This window comes from Rhinichthys klamathensis, unplaced genomic scaffold, assembly GCF_029890125.1.
Source record: "Rhinichthys klamathensis goyatoka isolate OS25496 unplaced genomic scaffold, OSU_Roscu_1.1 h1tg000109l_1, whole genome shotgun sequence".
Taxonomy (NCBI): Eukaryota; Metazoa; Chordata; class Actinopteri; order Cypriniformes; family Leuciscidae; genus Rhinichthys; species Rhinichthys klamathensis.
In genome coordinates, this window is record NW_026606647.1 from 3,022,382 (window position 1) to 3,044,032 (window position 21,651).

Here is a 21,651-nt window from a genome sequence, read left to right on the forward strand (position 1 = left end):
TCTTTCTCTCTGTCAGACTCCTCATCTTCCTCTGACGATGAGGCCGTGTCAAGTGAAAGTGCAGGGCCTCAGCAGTCTCCAGATACCTGGATTAATAGCTCTCTGCACGGCTCCTCCACCTCCTCCTCTGCCTCCTCCACTCTCTCACATGGGGAGTCTCGGCCCACCCAGGCCCCTCAGCCTCAGTCTCAGCAGGTCCCACCTCCACCCGCACCTGCCCACCCACCCCACTCCCACTCCCAGCCCTCCGCCCTGGCCGAGGCCCTCGCTCAGGCACGCATCGGTGAGTCACCATTACCCCACACACTTTGTGTCATTGTAAATACACTTTAGATTTTACCATTTGGTTTGAAGTAATTTTAGTAGCTTAACCTTGTTTTCACTGCTTCATTATTTCTATTTTTTCTTCTGCCCAATGTTTATTTTCTGTTCATTTATATCTTTTTGACTGTCAGTGAGAAGAATAGGAAGAGGTAAAGTCAAGTGTTAGAAATCTTTCACCTTGTCCTGTGTGTTTAAGATTTGTTGTGAGTTACGAATATTATCTACCCCTCCACACGCTCCACCCTTAAGCCTCTGCCCCACCTGTGTGTTTAAAGCCTATGAATGATTGGTCTGTCCATAGGAGCTGATGAAAAATTAATAAAGGTTCTCAGAAATCTGGTTGAGCTTGTTATGTGGTTCAGGACTAATCATCTCAGGACTTCATACACACTTGATCCAAGACTGTACTTATTCAGAGAGTGTGCTTTTCCTGCACATGACATACCCTGAGTGTGTGTGAAATTGTTAAGAGATGTAGACAGTAGCTGTAGACGACAGCATGCAGACTGTGGGGTTAGCCAAGAGGAACTAATGAACTCATGTTTGCATTAGACTTGAAACAGAATATTCTGTAGGCAATGATGTTATATTTTTGGTTAATGATATGTTTCTCTGCCCTCACAGCCTTGGCCTACAGAGGCAGAGAAAGTTATTTCATTTTGATGAAAGATTATGAAAACAATGATGTACGATGATGATGAGACACAGTAAAACCAGAGACAGTTATGTAAGATGTAACATACAGTCAGTCGATCATTAAGGCAAAATAAACCTCGACAGGGTGATCAATATTGTATCACCCTGAAGAGGTTCATTTTGGGATAATGAGCGAGTGACTGTATCTCATAAATGACACGTCTACTTAGCAAATAAATAAATCAAATAACATTAAATATTAATTTGAGTTTACGTTACTTCATAATGTGAGAAGAAAGAGACTGCAGAGTGATATGAGAGTTTTTGAAAGAAGTATCTTGCTCACCAAGGATGGATGTATTTAATCAAAAATACAGTAAAATAGTTATATTGTGCTTAAATTAGAACTTAAAATATATGTGTTCTATTTTAATTTATTATAAAATATAATGTATTCCTGTTATAGCAAAGCTGTATTTTCAGCATCATTACTCTAGTCTTCAGTGTTACATGATTTTTCAGAAATCATTCTAATATGCTGTTTTTTTTAAAATATGTATTTCTTATTATTGTCAGTGTTGAAAACATCTGTGCTGCTTAATATTTGCTGAATAAAAGTATGTATTTATATACAGGTATATACAGTATGCATGTATGTATGTGTATATGTATGTGTGTGTGTGTTTGTGTGTGTCTTACTGATCCACAATTTTTAACGGAAGTGTATGTAGGAAATTGTATAGAAATATTTGAACATAGAATGATTAATAAATCAGAATTAAGTATTTTAGAAATCCATAAAATAATAGCAAAGTAAATACTAATAAGTAAATAGTTTGATTTCATGTTACATTCAAATATCTTTGGCCTTATCACTATTTTACGCAATTGAAGGAAGCATATACTGAAAGCAGTCCTGAATAGACATAGTTTTACACAGACTCTTAAAGGAATAGTTCACTATTGGATTGAAAAATCAATCTTTCTTCGTAAGAAAGAAAGGTGAGCTTTTCCTTTATGAGCAAGGGTAAAATATCTTTAAAACTTTGAGGGTTGATTATGAGTGAGTAATAAGTGTTATTTTGACCAGATCCAGGAGGAGGAGTCGGGCCTCCTGATGTGCCATCCCAAGCTCAGGCCAGAGGCTCTCGTGTGGATCTGCCTCCCAATGCCGCGGTGCGAGGCATGAGTCGAGGACAGAGCCGGTCCAGCATGATGGAGACAGCAGACGGTACTGAGTGTGTGCGTGCGTGTGTGTGTGTGTGTGTGTGTGTGTGTGTAGAGGGGAAAGAAAGAGTAAAAGAAAGAGAGATAAAAAGAGAAACATGTATTTGTTGTGTGCTGCATTAGACATACATACTCTGAAAATGTATGTAAATCTTTAAGCGCCTTTTCATAACTTTCTTCTCATGTCTCTCAGAACTTTGTGTTAACATTTCAGTAGAGACATTTCAATAAGTCTTTATGAATGCTGTGTTTGATTGCTTCGTTAATCGCATCCCATTTCTTTTTTCTTTTCCACCTTTTATCCACTTGTGTCATGTTGCTTTTCTCTGTCAGTGAGAAGAATAGGCAGAGGTAATGATTGGTCTACTCTAGACATGTCCCGTAGGTCGACTTTAAAGCTGTGTGTTTGTGTTTGTATACTGTATATGTGTTACACACAGATAGTGTGAACCAGAGTGAAACACTGTACTTTTTTAGGAAATAAATAGATAATAGTAGATCACTCATCCCTCCATCTCTGCTTACATGCGTTTTTTACTCAGTCCTGATCCTTCATAACACATTAGGGCTGCTTTACAGGTGTACCAGTGATATTTAAAGGAATAGTGTAAATCATTTACTCAACCTCATGTCATTCCAGTTGGTCACTCTCTTCCATGCAGTATAATAAATAAGGACTGAAGATTCAGAAAGATGCAAAAGCACCACATATGTATGATAAAAAGTCAATATGACTGTAGCACTAAATTCCAAAGTCTTTAATTTTTTTTTTATATTGAATAAATACAAATATATCAGTATAAAGAAGTAATAATACACTACCATTCAAAAGTGTGGGGTCATTAAGATTTATCTGATTAAGTAAAATCAGTAAAACAGCAAGATTGTAAGATATTTTACCAAATAATTAGTGTGATAATTTTCCTCATTACTCCCGTCTTCAGTGTCCCTTCAGCAATTATCCTAATATGCTGGTTTGGTGCTCAAGAAACATTTCTTATTATTAAATGTTGAAAATAGTTTCTAGATTTATTTTTTATTTTTTTGCATCCTTGCTGATTAAAACTATTGATTTCTTTAAAAAAAAAAATCTCAGTGACACCAAACATTTGAATAGTAGTGTATATATAATTTCAATAATAAGTTTATAATTTTACATAATAATAATAAGTTTAATTTGATCTATAAGCCATTGTATATCAGGATATCTTTGGACCAGGACTGATAAATACCACTGTAGGAGAGTATAAAACATGTATATACATGTACACATGTAGTCTAGTTGTGATTTTACGAATTCCCAGTTCAGTTGAAAGTGTGCAGGAGTGTGTCTTTGTTCGTCTGTCTCATCCCACCCTACCTGACCCCAATCCTGGTGTAGGTGTTCCGGTGTCCAGTCGTGTGTCCACAAAGATCCAGCAGCTGCTAAACACGCTAAAACGACCAAAACGCCCGCCACTCAGTGAGTTCTTCATGGATGACCAAGAGGAGATCGTGGAAGGTACTCCAGGATAAATTCAGTCCTCGCCATTTCTCAGACACACTCTGAAAGAATGGTGCATTAATGTAGATCAACGTGTTTCTTCCTCCTCAGTTCCTCAGGCAGATCCTAACACCCCTAGGCCAGAAGGCCGGCAGATAATCCCAGTGAAGGGGGAACCGTTGGGTGTGGTCAGTAACTGGCCTCCTGCTCTTCAGGCAGCATTAACTCGATGGGGTGCCACACAGGGCAAAAGCCCTGCCCTCACAGCTCTGGATATCACAGGAAAACCACTCTATACACTTACGTATGGTAAGACTGAGCTAGGTCACCTGCAAAGCACTTATCTTGATTGAAAGCAGATGCTGGGATTGGCAAGAAAGGTCTATGGGCTGATTGGTGTGTGATTGACAGGGAAACTGTGGAGTCGAAGTGTAAAGCTGGCCTACACTCTCCTCAACAAGCTGGGAGCCAAAAATGAGCAGATCCTCAAACCAGGAGACCGGGTACAAAAACCAACAACTCTTTGTCATTTAAGATCATTTCCTGATAATATAACTCAGTTAGAGGTGTTTATGACAAGTTTGTGCACATAAACCAGTTTTATTGTAGTATTATTAGTATGCTTTTATAATATTTATAAAACAATTTAGCTTTTATTTTTATATTTTGAGTTTTCATTTTAATTTTAGCCTAGGTTTTAACAATTTTATCTGCTTGAGTTGTGTTTTTTTTCTCCCTATTTAGCTTTATTTTTTTCAGTTTCATTTTAGTAATTTTAATTTTTTCCTTAACCATGTCCCTTTAGGGGCTCTGTATTAAAGCAACATTTCTAGTTAATTTCTATTAATTTCTAGTTGATTTCTATGAAATACGTTTTTTTTATTCCTGCCTTATTTCAATTAAGAAAATGTAACAATAACAACACTGATATCAACACTCATTTACTTCACATTGCTATAAGTAATATTCTGTATTGTATATTGTTAGAAGCAACTTTTATTTTAGAAAAATGCTGCTGTTTCACTTTAATTATTTGCAAGTAATGTTTTATTATTGACCCAGGTGGCGCTGGTGTATCCTAACAGTGACCCTGGTATGTTCTGGGTCGCATTTTATGGCTGTTTGTTGGCAGAAGTCATTCCTGTGCCCATAGAGGTTCCACTATCCCGAAAGGTAGCCACTACAGCTAAATGGAGTGCTAACAATTCACATTGCTATTGTTGTCAAAATGTTTTCCATGTGTTTACAGGATGCGGGTAGCAGCCAAGTAGGTTTTTTGTTAGGTAGCTGTGGGGTGGGTCTGGCTTTGACAAGTGAGATCTGTTTGAAGGGTTTACCCAAGACCCCCACTGGAGAAATATTACAGTTTAAAGGTCAGAGACTTCACACATGCAAATTACATCCATTTCTTTTCAAAAGCCAGTCAGTAATGAGAAATTTATGGTGGATCTAATACTAGTTGGGTTTCTGACAGGCTGGCCCAGGTTAAAGTGGGTGGTGACAGACTCCAAATACCTCACGAAGCCTTCGAAAGACTGGCAGCCTCATATCCCAACAGCCAACACAGACACGGCATACATAGAGGTAAGATCATGTGCTTCATGTGATTCTGTGTGTGTATGTTTGTTAAATACATGTAAATCTCCTCCTCTCTTTCTCTCATGCAGTATAAGGCCAGTAAGGAGGGCACAGTGATGGGTGTTGCGGTTTCAAAAGTTGCCATGTTAACACATTGCCAGTCACTCACTCAGGCCTGTAACTACTGTGAGGGTGAGTGATGCTGTTGCTGTGGAAACACCATCCTTTTGTTGCAGTTACACTAAACCAAAGAACTAGCTATGCAGGTTTTCACACTGCTTGTTTGGAGATGTAACGGAATGCGTCTGCACGCAGGTGAGACACTGGTGAATGTTTTGGACTTTAAGAAGGACATGGGTTTGTGGCATGGAGTTCTCACGGTGAGTGACAAAATGTGTACGTGTCATCAATGCTATTACTACAGATTTATTAAGATCAGTGCATCAAATATTACAATGATTAGGGATGCACCGATATGAAAATTTTGGCCAATAACCGATAATTCTTTATATTTGTAAGCCAATAACCAATATATTGGACGATGAGTCTTTATATAATTTTTGAGAGGCTGATTACAAAAACAAGTCTCACCATTAAAATCCATGTCCCAAGCACACAATTATATTGATGTGCTCATTATAATGTTATGTAGCCTATATGACAGACTTGGGCTGCACATGTTGCACTTAACTGTATTTTCCTTTTTTGAAGTGATTCTAATCATATTTCAAGCAATTCAAAACCATCATGGTGAACAGTGTGCATCTGAAGTGTCTCAGCTAAAATATAATATACCGGTATTAATATATCGAACAAATTTTTTTTATTAAGCCAGTAACAACTGAACATATATCAGCCGATATCGATATGGTGGCCGATATATCGTGCATCCTTAACAATGATGTGTACTTTTGTATTATTTGCAATATAAATATAAATAATATAGATAGTTTTTTTAGTAATGATAATGAGGTTACTGAGAATTGTAAGAGGGTATGTGCTTTATTGTATGGTCCTAAAATAGGCTCACTTCTTTTTAATTTCTTTTTTTTTTTTTTTTTTTTTTGGGGTAAAAATGTACCTGGGCAGTTTTCACCCAATAACATCTGTGTGTGTTTCAGAGTGTGATGAACCGAATCCACACCATCAGTGTTCCATATGCAGTAATGAAGGCCTGTCCACTGTCCTGGGTTCAGAGAGTTCACATACACAAAGGTACAAGACCAAATATATGTCTGTCGTCTACACACATTTGTTTGGATGTGATAAACGTCTGTGTTTCTACAGCACGTATTGCCTTGGTGAAGTGTCGTGACCTGCATTGGGCGATGATGGCTCACCGAGATCAGAGAGACACCAGTCTGGCCTCCTTGCGCATGCTAATTGTTGCTGATGGAGCCAATCCTTGTGAGTTACGCTAACAGGCCTCCTGCAGAGACTTCACGGGAGATGATGTTCATTTAATATTTATATTTAACGATTTCACTTTTTTTTGTCTCTCTGTATCTCTTTCTGGCTCAGGGTCGGTTTCATCATGTGATGCATTTTTGAACGTATTCCAGGCTTATGGTTTGAAACCAGAGGTCATCTGCCCGTGTGCTACATCACCTGAGGCCATGACGGTTGCCATTCGCAGGTATATCACTTTTAGACGATCCCATTTTAAATGAAATATATTAGTATTTGTTCCCTGATTGTGTGAACTTTCTCCAGGCCTGGTGTCCCCGGTGCACCTCTTCCAGCGAGAGCCATCCTGTCCATGACTGGGCTGAGTCATGGGGTCATCAGGGTCAACACTGAAGACAAGAACTCTGCTCTCACCGTCCAGGATGTGGGACATGTCATGCCTGGAGGTGTGTGTGTGTGTGTGTGTTGAATTTTTTGTGTGTTATTCATGTCTACACTTAGAAAAAAGAATCATGATATTACCTTGGGTGTGTATAGACTATGGTAATACTATGGTATTGTCACTCACAGAGACAAATCCAGTTCATAATACCATGCTATCAAAGTTTAAAATATGTTATTGTCATATGTGCATGCCTGAAGTCAGCATGTGTGTTTATGTGTGCTTTAGCATTGATGTGCATTGTGAAACCGGATGGGCCGCCCATGCTGTGTAAGACGGATGAGATCGGGGAGATCGTTGTGAACTCTCGTGCTGGTGGAACCATGTACTACGGCCTGTCCGGAGTCACTAAAAACACCTTTGAGGTATGGCGATCAACTTAACACTCTCTTACACAGACGATGATAAAACTTTGTACTGAATTACACACCATAAACATATTTTTATGGTATCTCACAGGTGATCCCAGTCAACGCTAGTGGTGCTCCTATTGGTGAAATCCCATTTGTGCGGTCGGGATTGCTGGGTTTTGTTGGACCGGTAAGAGTGTGAAAGTGAAAAACAAGAGAGGGACAGTGTAATTTTTTATGTGTTAAAATCAGGGCTTTCAAGGTTAACATGCGATTAACCTGATTTCACCTCTGCGTTTGCAATCAGATCATTTTAAGTCGCTGAACTCTGCAAACGTTTTAAGTCCAATAATCCAGTAAGCAAATTTATTCAAACAATCAGTCCAAAACAGCACTAATGTAAAGAAAACCGAGACAGCAGAGATGGCAGAGAGAATAGAGACTCACGTTGCGTTTTCAGTGAATTATTCATTCCAGTGTGTGTTTTGCTTTAAAACACCGAGCTCTGTCATATTCTGTCATTGTTTCTGAAGAGCGCGATCCCAAACGCATCGTGCTGTGTGAAACACAGACTGAACGGAACAACAAAACATCCCACTGCTGTTTGGCCAGATGATACGCAAACTATGTTTCTATGCTGGATAAAGCAAACCAGCTAGTAATGTTTTGATGGATGAGGATTGCAATCAAGGTAAAGATGATTGCGGTGACATACAGGAGTCATACTTTAAGCACGCGCGAGTCTGTTATATTGATGCTCAAACATGTGATCCTGTTCGGTATCGCAACTTGACTTGTCTAAAATGTAAACAATATTTTTGCTGTTGCATTGTCCACAAACTATACACAGTGAATTCTAAAAAAATTCTTTAAAGGTGACCTATAATTCAAAATTGAATTTACCTTGGTATAGTCAAATAACAAGAGTTCAGTGCATGGACATGACATAGAGTGAATCTCAAACTGGACTGTTTTCGCGTTCTCATTTAATTCACGTTTATGAAAAACACCCCTTAAAAAACGGTCGGTTCTCCACACAATACCGACTGTGACGCAATAGTCGGGATCATTAATATGTACGCCTCTAAATATTTGCATAATGCCAGCCCTCAATGCCAGGCGGAACTGCGCAGCCGAAGCATAGCAGTTGCTCAGTGTGGATGTACACATGAACACAAAAGTATTTTTTAGTTCCTTCATCTGAGCCTCTGAAGAAACAATGGGTTAATTTTATTTTCTCTGGAAATTTCCAAACATTTCACCGACTGTTTCCTCAACTTGGGCCAATACAGAGCTGGCCTCGGATCGAGCTACCAAGCAACACTTTCTGATGTGTAATTATTCAAGTTCAGACAGGTAATCTTTCTCTCAAAATCGTTCAATACTGTTTATGCATCAGTAAGTCAAGCCAGTGACTAAAATATCAGCTTCACATCGTTTCTTTTAGTAGGATGAAAATAATCGTATTTAAATTGTGAACAAATTATATACAGAAAGCGATCAAAGAACAATCTTTCCACGCGAGTTTATCTGGACACTTGCCAAACTCGTTATGAAATCAATGACGCACGTTACTGCACAACGAAGCTCTTACTGTATTTACATCATCGTGTTTGCATTGGTGAAAGCCTTAGAGAGAGTGCAGAAACTGCTTTGCAATGATAAGATCTTCATTCTCGCGATCAACACACTGTCATCTGCTCAATGCTCATCACGGCAACATTTTATGTGATGGGAATAGATCTAAATACTTTAAAAACATCTCACGATTCGTTAATCTCGATAGCTGTTATAGTAAAAACGTATAATAGCAGTTGTAAAAGTATTCGGGAGAGAGTTTCACATGTAATGCGTAGCTATTTCATATGCAAGCATGTCAGCCAATCACAGCAGTGGCCGCGGTTACACTGAATCCCACAGCAGACACGCCCCTTCAAACAGAGTGTTCAAATCAGAGGCTAAAAGCAGGGTAGGAAAAATGCCATTTATTTCTAAATTATGATTATTTTTTATCTAAAAAACATACTAACATTATAAGGGTAACCCAGGAAACATTATAAAATAATAAAAAAAAACATTCTAGGGCACCTTTAATGTTTTTTTCATGTTCAAAAATTAAAGTGTTAAACAAGATGAATGGTCTATTCTTAATTTCACGGTTTTTATGATTTTTTTTTATTTTTATCTATTGACAGCCCTAGGTAAAATCTATTTTTTCATCTCTCCTCCTCCCGCAGGGTAGTCTGATATTTGTGGTGGGTAAGAATGAGGGCTTGCTAATGGTTAGTGGTCGTCGTCACAATGCTGACGATCTAGTAGCGACAGCACTAGCGGTGGAACCAGTCAAAACTGTGTACAGAGGCAGGTGAGGGTTCCCCTTTGAATACACTGAGCGACATTTAGTCTTAACCTTTGTTTTTAATGAGAATAGATCTTAATCTGATGTGTGGGTGTGTGTTTTGTAGAATTGCTGTGTTCTCAGTGACTGTGTTCTATGATGAGAGGATAGTAATCGTAGCTGAGCAAAGGCCTGATGCCAGTGAAGAAGACAGCTTCCAGTGGATGAGTCGGGTTCTGCAGGTACAGACATATTTAATGCAGTAATTATAAAATAGACTGTTTTATACTTTAAAATCTGATCGGATGTACCATCTTAAAGCTCTGGTACATTAGCCAATATATGAAGACCTCCGATGCAAAAGCCTCTAAAAGGCACCTATGTCAAAAATGAGATAATAATATTGAGTGAATGCTCTCCGCACATAGTATAAGTTCATCAAATACTTTCACTTCAAACTCACTAAATCCCAGCCTCAGCCAATTCAGAAATGTCGGTACCTAAAGTAGAAACCTATAGATAGGAACCTGATAAAAATGTTAATATTAAAGAAAAACGTTAGACGAACTTAGAGGCTTTTGCATTTGAAGTCTTCATATACACACCTGTGACTGTACTGCCAATATTTGCTATTGACTTTACCATGTTGTGGAAAATTCAGTGTTGAGTGGCTTATTGCTTATATACAACATTTATTTCATTGTTTAGTTTAACACACAAAAGTTTGATAATGCTTTATGCATGCTTTATTTATTTGTTGGTGGTTTTGTGTATTGTTTACCGACTACAGGCAATTGACAGTATTCATCAGGTTGGATTATACTGTCTTGCACTGGTTCCTGCTAACACCCTGCCCAAAACTCCCCTGGGGGGCATTCACATCTCAGACACCAAGCAACTCTTCCTAGAGGGGGCGCTGCACCCCTGCAACATCCTCATGTGCCCCCACACCTGCGTTACCAACATGCCCAAACCACGTCAAAAACAACCAGGTGTGTATGCAGGGATTAAATGGAGATCTTGGAGGTGAGAGAACCTTCAAATCTGGAGGTAAAATAAATCTGATGGGTGTAAAAATTTTCTCACAGTGTTCTGTCCTGTTATGTCTTTCATAGTCGGTGTCGGCCCTGCATCCATCATGGTGGGTAATTTGGTTGCTGGGAAAAGAATTGCGCAGGCTGCAGGCAGAGATCTGGGACTCATAGAAGACCAAGACCTGGTCAGGAAGGTAAACTCAGATTTTGCATTGTATTGTGAGGCCGTATAGCAGGAAATAAATAATGCAGACAGATTATTTTAAGATGTTTATTTGAAATGTACTGTGTGGTATTTTAATGCTTTCGTGTGGATGCAGCTGTGTATGTGGCCTACAATGATGGTAAGCACTGTGATCATTATGGCACAATCACATGCCACAGGCATGATATTCATTTTAATGTATTACTAATGTTATATGTTTGAAGTTATTGTTGATGAACTGTCTGTCTTGCCTTTTTTTAGCATCAGTTCCTTACAGAGGCTTTACAGTGGAGAGCACAAACAGATCCTGACCATACGCTTTATGTACTTTTAAATGCCAAGGTAAAAAAACACTCATACATTCCAAACAAATAGTGGAAGGACTATTTGTAAAAGTCCCCAGTAAACCCCCTTACTGAGAATTTCTGATTTGCTGGCCGATAATGTGTTTTTTCTCTCTCCCTCTCTCTCTCTCTAGGGAGTGGCAGTGTGTACAGCTACATGTGTTCAGCTTCATAAAAGAGCAGAGAAGATTGCTGCTGCTCTCATTGAGAGAAGTGGTATTAACATTGGAGAGAATGTGGTGCTTTTGTATCCACCAGGTAAATCACACACACTATGTCATTTGTTAAGACTGTTATTTAAGAACTGGACAGTTAAAAACTGTATAGGAGTGAACAGCAAAGTCATTGGTATTTAACACCAGAGTGAGTAAATGAGGATTTAACTTTCATGGATGGGCTATCCCTTTAAAGGAAAAGCAGCAAAAAACAGTGTTGTTATTGTTATTACAATTTTATTAAACTATTAATGCTATTATTATTATTTTTTCAGTAATTGAAATGAAGCTGAAATGAATTCATTGAATTTTTCAATAAATTGGAAAAAACGTTACCGTAAAAAAAAAAACTAAAATGAAATAAAAATTTAAAATGTTGCCATGGCAAATAACTGAGATGAATAAGTTTTAGCTGAAGTACTAAAATTACTAATAGTAAACCTGAAACAAAAAATTTAAGCTAAATGGAAAGATAAAAACAAACAAAATACAAAAGTATAAAAGTATAAAAAGAAAACTAAAAATATATCAATAGAAGCAAAATATGAATCAATATTATAATAGTATATACATATATATATATATATATATACAGAATATTGTGTGTGTGTGTGTGTGTGTATAATAGAGAGAAAATGAGCATAAATACTTATTTATTACTGTTTTGGCATAAAAAAATACATTTGGTTAAAAGAAATTGGATTGCATATGAATTGTCTGTATGTGCAGGTATAGATCTGATCGCTGCATTTTATGGCTGTTTGTACGCTGGTTGTATTCCTGTCACCGTGAGGCCTCCACACCCACAGAACCTCTCAGCAACTCTGCCCACTGTCCGCATGATTATCGATGTAAGTCTGTGTGTTGCATCTGTTAGACATGTTTATTTGGGTGTGTTTTCCTTTAACTGCTTGGTAGCATTGTTAACTTTTGTTGCATCTCTCTCCTGGTTTCCTCAGGTCAGCAAGGCTGCTTGCATTCTCACTACTCAGGTTTTAACAAAGATTCTCAGATCTAAAGAAGCAGCCGCTACAGTCAACATAAAAACATGGCCCATCATAATAGACACAGGTAACATACAACAGTCAATTTAGCTCATATAGCTACTGTGCAGATTGCAGAACATACTGTACTTTGTTCATATAATAATAGGTTAAAGTCATCTGTAACATATATATTGGATCAGGGTTTGCTCTTTCATTGAAACAACTTTTAGTTTTGTGTAACAGTTTGTCCAACAACAGACTTACCACCACAGTAGTCACTTTAAGCACTAACAATTCTCAATGTTACATAAAATAACATAACATGTAAACTTTTTATCCGGTCTCACGCAAAGCATCCAAGGAAAATATCTGGCTTGATTTGTCATGACAGAAATGTTTAAAAAAATATATAATCCTATGACAACAAACTCACAAGAAATCTTATCATTAGAGACTGGTAACAACTATCATGAACAAATCAAATATGTTTTGATAAATTATTATTAGAAATATCAACAAATCAGCATTATAACTTTGCAGAGCTATTGGTCTGTATGAAAATGTCAAATGTCTAATAATATTTTCATTACGTTTATAAGCACTACAATCTCTGAACAAATGACACGCATCAGTTTAACAGAAAGAATGAAGGCTTAGTTACTTTTTTGTCAATTCTTCTTTGAATTTTCGGTCTATGTCGTTGTCTTCTGTGTATCAGATTAATCGCATTCATAATCAGACATACCGCTGTATCAGTGTCCTTATTTGCACATGGAAGATGTAAGGCCCGCACAATCGGCCCATCAGCGGTTTCCAATAGAGCGGGTAATTGATACCTGCATGTTCCTTCTTTTCAGTGTGGCAAAGTAATTTAATTCCAATTTACTTTTATCTGACTCTTATTTTATCGTGACCTCGAATTTAGGTTGGAATGGCAATTGTTTATTGGTCACTTATATGATACTTTATCGAGACATTTGATTATTCAATTTAACTCTTTACTTTATATTTTACCCATTCATTAGGAATCTCTGTTGCACAGAGAGACTTGCGCCGGGCGTTTAACGTGGGTCACATGATCACAAACTCGTCAGTCTTGGTCAATAGACAGAGGTAATTGACTATAATTTTTAGAAGGCCGCCTTCACGCTTGCTCTATCTAAAAGTATTTTGTTTAGTCCCCATAGATCAAATAAAACATTATGATTTTTATATAATCTTTCTATGTGAACTGAGTGAAGAGAAGGCACAAATGTGAAGGAAGGACAGGATGGAAAGAAGCTTTCTCTCAACTTCACTCTGTGGGGTGTGAAGACAAATGGCTGTATGTGTTTGTGTTGTCCATATCTCAGGAGATCAAAGTATCTGAGGTTCTGTTTATTTTACAAAAACATAAAATATGTGCGCATACACGTTGCTGGTTCATGTTTGGGTCACTAGAGTATATGAAATTTGTCTATAAAAACTTGAAACATTCTTACTCCAGTCCGGATTTGAAATGTGATCTGCATTGCGAGTGTTGATGAACTCATTGTGTCGTTCCATGCAGAAACCGCACTGTTGTTACATATTAAATGTAGTTACAGTCATATTTTCCATGTGTTTGTAGTCAAACTTCAGCTCTGGCCGCATCGTGGGGAAAATGCAAACACTTTGTAGTTACTGTACTAAGGAAACATACACATACAACACATGTCTAAAGGACAACAACGGGCAGAGGTGAACAAACAGCGCTGAAACGGTCTTTTGTGACATTTGAATTCTCCACTGTAATGCGATCTCATGCATAATACAGCGCCGTGATTAGATTAAAAGAGTTCATTCTCATGTATAATGCAGAGAAAAGCTCAGAAACTGATGACTCTCCAGCCATGGCAGCCAATTAACACAAATACCTCACATTTCTTGACATTGGTTCAACTTTGCTTTTTAAACCGAAATAATGAAATGACTCCCCAAAAAAATAATAATTCCCCTTAATAATAAACACAAGTGCTACAGTACATGCAACCTGTACATATCTGTTAAAATCTCAAAACATACTTTATGGTTTCATGACCCTTTAAATGAAGTTTACAGTGTACTGCATGAGACTTCAGAAACAGCAGGAAAAGGAATAAAAATATTTTTTTTATTTATTCAAACTTCACATTGTTTGCGAGCTTAGAAATATATTCGTATGTGCAAGTTTAACATTCATTTCTCTTATTTTTCCCCAGATGACTTGGCTCGCAAACGACCTCCCACAATCTACAAACCGCCCAATGCTGAGATGATCGCCTATCTGGACTTCAGCGTCTCAACCACAGGCATGCTGACAGGAGTGAAGGTGAGACATCTCAATGGACGTGTTTCGTCACTGTTTCAGGCAGTTTTGGTGACATTTAATTCTGGGGTCATTGAATATCTGATCAGAGGTGTTTTAGGATTTTGTTAATGTATAGTGCTGTCCAAAAGTCTGAGACATCTAGTGAAAATGCTGTTTTTTAAATCAGATTTTGGTTTAAATCAGACTTCTTGATTTTCAGTGTTGTCTTCGATGTTTTGGAATCCCATTGTAGCAAATACCTCCCTCTGACATAAAACAATGTTAGTTGATCTGTACATTTGAGACTCCCCTCTCTGATTGGCTGTCTATCAGATCTCTCACGCGGCGGTGAGTGCTCTGTGCCGCTCTATAAAGCTACAGTGTGAGCTGTACTCCTCTCGCCAGATCGCCATCTGCCTCGACCCCTACTGTGGACTTGGTTTTGTGCTCTGGTGCCTTGCGAGGTAACGGATGGATACACACAAACAGTCACATACAATGAAATGTCTCATACTAACATAGAAAGACTCACAGCTTTGCCATCTCACGCTATGGCTTGTTCCCTTCATAGTCGATATGAATGTGTTTTGAAGGTATTATAAACCTAACATGTGGTTGTGTTCTGCAGTGTATACTCAGGTCATCAGTCTATCCTGATACCTCCTATGGAGCTGGAGAGCTCACTGCCCCTGTGGCTGGGCACGCTCAGTCAGTACCGCATCAGAGACACCTTCTGCTCCTATTCTGTCATGGAGCTCTGCACCAAAGGCCTGGGCGGACAGACGGAGATGCTGAAGGTATATATTAGCACACTTAAAAGTCGGCATAAAATGAAAGTTGTGTTAGTGTTTTCTTCCCTATTGTGAAACGTCTTCACGTACAAGAAAAAATGTTGGATGGGGCTTCATTTTGTCCTTTGGAAATTGACTGAATCGTTGTGGTTTGCTATTGCTGTGATCTCATGCGAGTGACAGGTTGTACCGCCGCCCTCGGGTCAGGAAGCACATCATCAGAGAAGAGATGTCACTACAAGAGGGGAAGAGGGAGGGGAAGTTATTTTGAATAAAGATTATGCACATGAATTTAAAAGAAAAATCATTTATAATAAATAATCCAATATTCCTTAAAAAAAAAAAGAATTATCAATTTTGATTTCATTGATAGTTCACCCTAAAATAAGAATTGTCTTCATTTACTCACCCTCATGTCATTCCAAACCTGTATGACTTACTTTCTTCTACAAAGCACAAAAGACAATATTTTGATGAATTTTTTTTTGTCCATTCAATGAAAGTCACTGGACCCCACTGTTTCATTGTAAAGACAAAAAAAAAATCATACAGGTTTAAAAGGACATTACAATTTTTTTAAATTTTGGTAAACTAACCCATTAAGCTTTTTGGCATCAAAATCAATGCATCAAAGTGTGGGAAATATTAGAGTCTGCCTCTAAAACAAGTTTGCATATGAAGCAAAACACATGCTGGTCATTCACATCTCTGCTAATTTTTTCCACTATCACGAATACAACATTAGCTTGTCTTATTTTTTTTAAATCTTCACATGTTCTTCTGATGTTCTTCGTGTCCATCTGACTTCAGGCACGTGGTGTGAACCTGTCGTGTGTGAGGAGCTGTGTGGTGATTGCTGAGGAGCGTCCGCGCTTGGCTCTCACACACTCCTTCTCCAAACTGTTCAAAGACCTTGGACTCTCCATGCGGGCTGTCAGCACTGCTTTTGGGTCGAGAGTTAACCTGGCCATCTGCCTACAGGTAGATTACCTGAAGTTCGAACTTTGCAAGTTGCTTTTCCTCTGCAATACGTGTGTCAGACCTGCTGTTTCAGTTATTTGAGGTGCAGCTGATCTGTATGTGTGTGTGGGTTTGTGTTTTTCACAGGGTACAACTGGACCAGACCCCTCAACTGTGTATGTGGACATGAAGTCCCTCCGACATGACCGGTAAGAGAAACACAAATATATTTACACATAAAACACATAAGGTTTAAATACTAAAAGGCGAAGTGTGTTTTTTTTGTGTGAAAGTGTCAGTTTCTGGCTCAGCCAATTGTAATTGCATTTGGTGGCATTAGTAGAGCAGAAATCACATGGTTTTAAATACTGTAGAATTATATCTATTAAGATCCTGGGTTTTGTCAAAAATGAAAAAAGCTCCAGATCTGCTGCTTCCTCTCGACTCTGTGATTATATTGTGTCATAAACACTCTTTCTTCTTGTATAACACTGATGATGGCGTTTCTGTGTTTTAGGGTGAGGTTAGTAGAGCGAGGAGCGCCACAGTCTCTTCCTCTCATGGAGTCTGGAACAGTAAGTGCATTTCACTGTTGGATCTAGAATGAATGTAAAAAAAAATAGGGAGTTTGAACATTGTTAATGCTTTCATTCTTCTTCTCTCTCTCTTTTAGATTCTTCCTGGTGTGAGGGTGATCATAGTAAATCCAGAAACTAGAGGACCGCTAGGGGACTCTCATCTAGGAGAGGTGCGTTTACATATAATATATGTAAATAATAATTGGTTGTTTCTTCAGATTTGTGCATTTTTAGAAAATAAACTACCTTAAAACACATTTTCAAACTCTTAATAAATTATTTTATTTGTATACTAACAATCACAGGAGAGTTATTTATGGGTTTTTTTTTTTTTTTTTTTAATCATGTAATTTAAACGAATTTTTATGGAGAAAATTACACTTTAAACATTTTTACGCAAATTTTAAAGCTAGCATTATCTATCCCAAATACACAATTAAAGGTTCTCTAAGCGATGTCGGGTGACATCACTTCTTGTTGACGTTTAAAGTATTGTCAAACAAAACGGAGGCAAGCTAGACCCTCCCTCCTCCTCATCCGCGCACTAACCCCCCAAACCCCGCCCCCAAGTCCTTCTTGTCGGTGATTGGCTGGAACTGTTTGTCATGTTTCGTGGAGCGGGTTAGCCCAGTTTGTTTTTGTTGCTGTTTGTGGAGCCTGGGCTGTCTACAGAGATCACGTTTCTTTACAGTGTGTTCAGCGGACAGGCAGCCAGCGGTTAGTGAGGAGATGTTTGCTGTATGTGACAAAAAATGTTTTGGCCTAAAAAACGCGTGACATCGCTTAGACTTAGAGCACCTTTAAATAATATTTTTTACACTTTGCATAACTTGACAAAATTACAGCTTGATTGGAAATGACACAAGATAGGTGATACCTTGATTGTTTTTCTCTGTTCATACATCAGGTCTCATATTTCATCTCAAGTATGCCTTTCAGACCGTTGTTTGTTTCCATGATGATAAACAAGTGATAGAAATAGATAGAGGGGCAAAATAGATTCCTAAGCTTCAACAGTAATATACTTCACTCTTTCCCAGATTTGGGTGAACAGTCCCCACAATGCAACAGGATACTACACAATATACGGAGAGGAAAACCTGCAGGCTGACCACTTCAACACTAAACTGAGCTTTGGAGATCCTCAAACACTCTGGGCCAAAACTGGATACCTGGGATTTGTCAAGAGAACAGAACTCACAGACTCCAGTGGAGGTGAGAGAGAGAGAGAGAAACACAATTGGATGAATTAAGAATTAAGGATGAAGTGCTCATGAAAGACTGGTGGGGGCAATGTACTGTGGGATGCAAAGCAAACGTCTTAGACCAGATTGTAAATTTTGATTGTAAAACTAAAAACTTTGATTGTTACCAGATTGTAAAACTAAAAAAAAATGTTAAACCCAAAAAATTAAAATTATGATGTAAAATGAATTAATATACGTTTAGATTCTAGGTCACTAATCAAATTTAAGGAAATTGTGACATTGACCATTTAAAAAAAAAAAAAATTTAGTTAAAGTTTTAAATATATTGTTATGTGATAATGTCATTTATAATTACACACACACACACACATATATATATATATATATATACATATTCATTCATTCTGTATATATACATGTATATATTAATTTTTTTATTATTATTAAATAAGACATTGCAACTAGTGGTCTCAGACTTCTCACAATAAGATATACATAAATTATGAGACTATGCAATGCATTGTTATGCCACACTAAATTAATGTTCTTGTAAAAATGTCCATGTTTGTAACATTTTGTGTTTAGATCGCCATGACGCCCTGTTTGTGGTGGGCTCTCTGGATGAGACTTTAGAATTGAGAGGTTTGCGATATCATCCAATTGACATCGAGACCAGCGTATCACGTGCCCACCGCAGCATCGGTGAAAGGTAACATCTCAGAGACACACTCTTTGCTTAATTTTTTTCTTGCAATCATCCTAGCCTTTAACTCTTACGTGCTCTTTTTTCCCTCTGCAGTGCTGTGTTCACCTGGACAAATCTGCTGGTGGTGGTGGCTGAACTCTGCGGATCAGAGCAGGACGCTTTAGACCTGGTCCCGCTGGTAACCAATGTAGTATTAGAGGAGCACCATCTGATTGTGGGTGTGGTGGTTATTGTTGACCCAGGGGTCATTCCTATAAACTCCAGAGGAGAAAAGCAGCGAATGCACTTGAGAGACTCCTTCCTGGCAGATCAGTTGGACCCCATATACGTAGCGTACAACATGTGAGCTGGGATATGGGCGAGCCAAAGGCCTGCCAGAGCGGTGCTACGGAGCCTGGCCTCAGAACTTGGATTGAGTTCATAAACGGAAAGACTTGGCCCTGTTTTTTCAGGGATAAGGTGTCATTTTCCACAATACAAATGTGTGAGATGAAGTTTTGGAGAAGGGATGCTATAATAGAATTTCCCTTTTAGTTCAATTCCTTCTCCCCCAGAATCCCACTCTCACACAATGCCACATAATGTCTGCCCAATTCTTGGTCATGATTTAAATTTACTTGAATTACATAGCTCTTTTTTCTTCTCAAACACTCTCCTATTCTAGCACTGGCTGGCGTGTACTTTTTTATTTATTTATTAAAATGAGCTTAAAGCCTCAGTTTTTAAGTTTTCACCTGGGTTGTTCGATTTCAGAATTTTTTTATTCTGTTTCCAAAGTTTTTGCGAATCAATGGAATCGATTCCAGGAGTCAATTACTCAGACTAAATGTTAAGTGAAAAAAGGGAGATAAATTGAAATCTTAAAATAAACAGTGCAATATAAACTATAATGATTCATAAAAGGAATGATAGGAGCTCATGATGAATGGATGGACGGACTACAAAAGATCAGTGGAGTAATTAAGTAGGTTTAGCAATATAAATTCTGTATTTTGAATTAGTGTTGTTAAGACTCTTTTGGGTTGTGTAGTAGTGTGGTAATCAAGGTAATGAACACAGACTTAGCAGACTAGGGCATCACAACCCTGAATCCCAAAAGTTAAAATTATGTATATTTATATATATATATATATATATATATATATATATATACAGGACTGCAACCCAGCTTATCTATGGTGCTGTGTGTTACAGGGCTCTAAAATGTAATATTTATTGGACAGCATTGGGTAATAGGGGTCTTTTGTCATTCATCAGATGCTTGTGTCCAAATCAGCTTACATTATACTTAATACAGAGACAGTCCCTCAAGAGCAACCTGGGGTTAAGTGCCTTTCTTAATAAGGGCAGTATTGATGATAGGACATTTCTGTAACGCTACAGTTCATAGAATGCCCTTACCCAGGTTAAAACCCACTCCTTCATCCACCATTATTTTCGTTAACACACACAAATGTATTACTGAGACTGCAGTTGTCAGCTCATTTAGCTCTGACAGCAAACCATTTAGTATTCTAAATCTTACCACTGGGGCTTTAACAAAGTTTATTTCAGATATGCAGCTATTCAGGTTTTAATTCTACAATATTTACAAAATACAATATACAGTTTTACTTCTACTCGAAAAAAAAAAACTGCAATGTAATATTTTAAAAATGTTTTCGCCATTTTTCTACCCATATTCAACAGGTTGTTGTTTAGGATTGTCCACAAACATTATTTTAATAATTAATTTGTTATTATCAATTGAATAACTGAATTGAGATGTGTTCTAAACCATGGGCTATTTAAATGCTTCATCTATCTATCTATCTATCTGGCAAAAATTTGTTCAATGAATTACTCAAAGTGAAATCTTCATTCCCTCAGCCCCCTCAAGTTCAGCATTAGGATAATCATCCTTATTGTTTTTCATTATCCTTTATGCACTTTATTAGATAAATGCAGATATATTCTGTAATATGGACTATTCATTTCTTTCAATAAGGGCATATGTGTGGTTTTTATTATATAATTACTTGCATTATTGAGTAGCATATGAAAGTGCAGGCACATAAAAACACATTTTTTGGAACTAAATGCCCAGTCTAACCTCAATACCTGCATTTACAAATTGTTCTCAGTTTACTTCTCCACATACATGTATAACAGTAAGAAGAACACATATACACTTAGTATGGATTCATTCAAAAACATTCAACTGCAAACCTCATCACACACCAAGCCCAAACCAAACACAAACTGAGATATGTATAGCTCTATTTTTGCTCTCATCTAAAGGTGCTTATACACATCAGGATTAGCCATTTAAATCTCTAAATGGCAAAAAAAAAAGAGAGAAACAAAATTCAGGCATCTGTACAATAAAATAAAACAACTGTAAAATAACACGACTCTGTACAAGCAAACCCCTCGTGAACACCTAACTGTACAAATGCATAGATTTTACATGTTTGGCAAAGGATCTTCTGTACTATAACCATTTTTACGAGGAATGACTATCTTCTTGTAAACCATAAATAACTGTAAAT

At 37.7% G+C, this 21,651-nt stretch overlaps 1 protein-coding gene across 7 annotated transcripts in view; it reads left to right on the forward strand.

Moving 5' to 3' along the window:
- Positions 1-19,851, forward strand: part of dip2bb (disco-interacting protein 2 homolog Bb) — a 32,414-nt gene extending 12,563 nt beyond the window's left edge. Inside the window, exons 5-40 of one of the 7 annotated variants that reach the window (XM_056253893.1) lie at positions 17-283; positions 2,051-2,191; positions 2,521-2,538; positions 3,569-3,688; positions 3,782-3,979; positions 4,082-4,173; positions 4,733-4,843; positions 4,920-5,043; positions 5,145-5,254; positions 5,338-5,440; positions 5,564-5,628; positions 6,370-6,463; positions 6,536-6,655; positions 6,770-6,884; positions 6,962-7,101; positions 7,326-7,462; positions 7,557-7,637; positions 9,685-9,812; positions 9,913-10,027; positions 10,576-10,777; positions 10,901-11,013; positions 11,140-11,163; positions 11,286-11,366; positions 11,503-11,626; positions 12,313-12,434; positions 12,543-12,654; positions 14,789-14,898; positions 15,211-15,341; positions 15,506-15,674; positions 16,479-16,701; positions 16,732-16,837; positions 17,146-17,203; positions 17,302-17,376; positions 18,247-18,421; positions 19,000-19,123; positions 19,214-19,851. In XM_056253893.1, coding sequence (XP_056109868.1) covers positions 17-283; positions 2,051-2,191; positions 2,521-2,538; positions 3,569-3,688; positions 3,782-3,979; positions 4,082-4,173; positions 4,733-4,843; positions 4,920-5,043; positions 5,145-5,254; positions 5,338-5,440; positions 5,564-5,628; positions 6,370-6,463; positions 6,536-6,655; positions 6,770-6,884; positions 6,962-7,101; positions 7,326-7,462; positions 7,557-7,637; positions 9,685-9,812; positions 9,913-10,027; positions 10,576-10,777; positions 10,901-11,013; positions 11,140-11,163; positions 11,286-11,366; positions 11,503-11,626; positions 12,313-12,434; positions 12,543-12,654; positions 14,789-14,898; positions 15,211-15,341; positions 15,506-15,674; positions 16,479-16,701; positions 16,732-16,837; positions 17,146-17,203; positions 17,302-17,376; positions 18,247-18,421; positions 19,000-19,123; positions 19,214-19,466 — 4,481 coding nt within the window. In that variant the 3' untranslated portion in view covers positions 19,467-19,851. The remainder of the gene's footprint in view (positions 1-16; positions 284-2,050; positions 2,192-2,520; positions 2,539-3,568; positions 3,689-3,781; positions 3,980-4,081; positions 4,174-4,732; positions 4,844-4,919; positions 5,044-5,144; positions 5,255-5,337; positions 5,441-5,563; positions 5,629-6,369; positions 6,464-6,535; positions 6,656-6,769; positions 6,885-6,961; positions 7,102-7,325; positions 7,463-7,556; positions 7,638-9,684; positions 9,813-9,912; positions 10,028-10,575; positions 10,778-10,900; positions 11,014-11,139; positions 11,164-11,285; positions 11,367-11,502; positions 11,627-12,312; positions 12,435-12,542; positions 12,655-14,788; positions 14,899-15,210; positions 15,342-15,505; positions 15,675-16,478; positions 16,702-16,731; positions 16,838-17,145; positions 17,204-17,301; positions 17,377-18,246; positions 18,422-18,999; positions 19,124-19,213) is intronic. The other 6 variants (XM_056253898.1, XM_056253896.1, XM_056253895.1 and 3 more) reach the window with 6 other exon arrangements.
- The last annotated feature ends 1,800 nt before the right edge of the window (positions 19,852-21,651 follow it).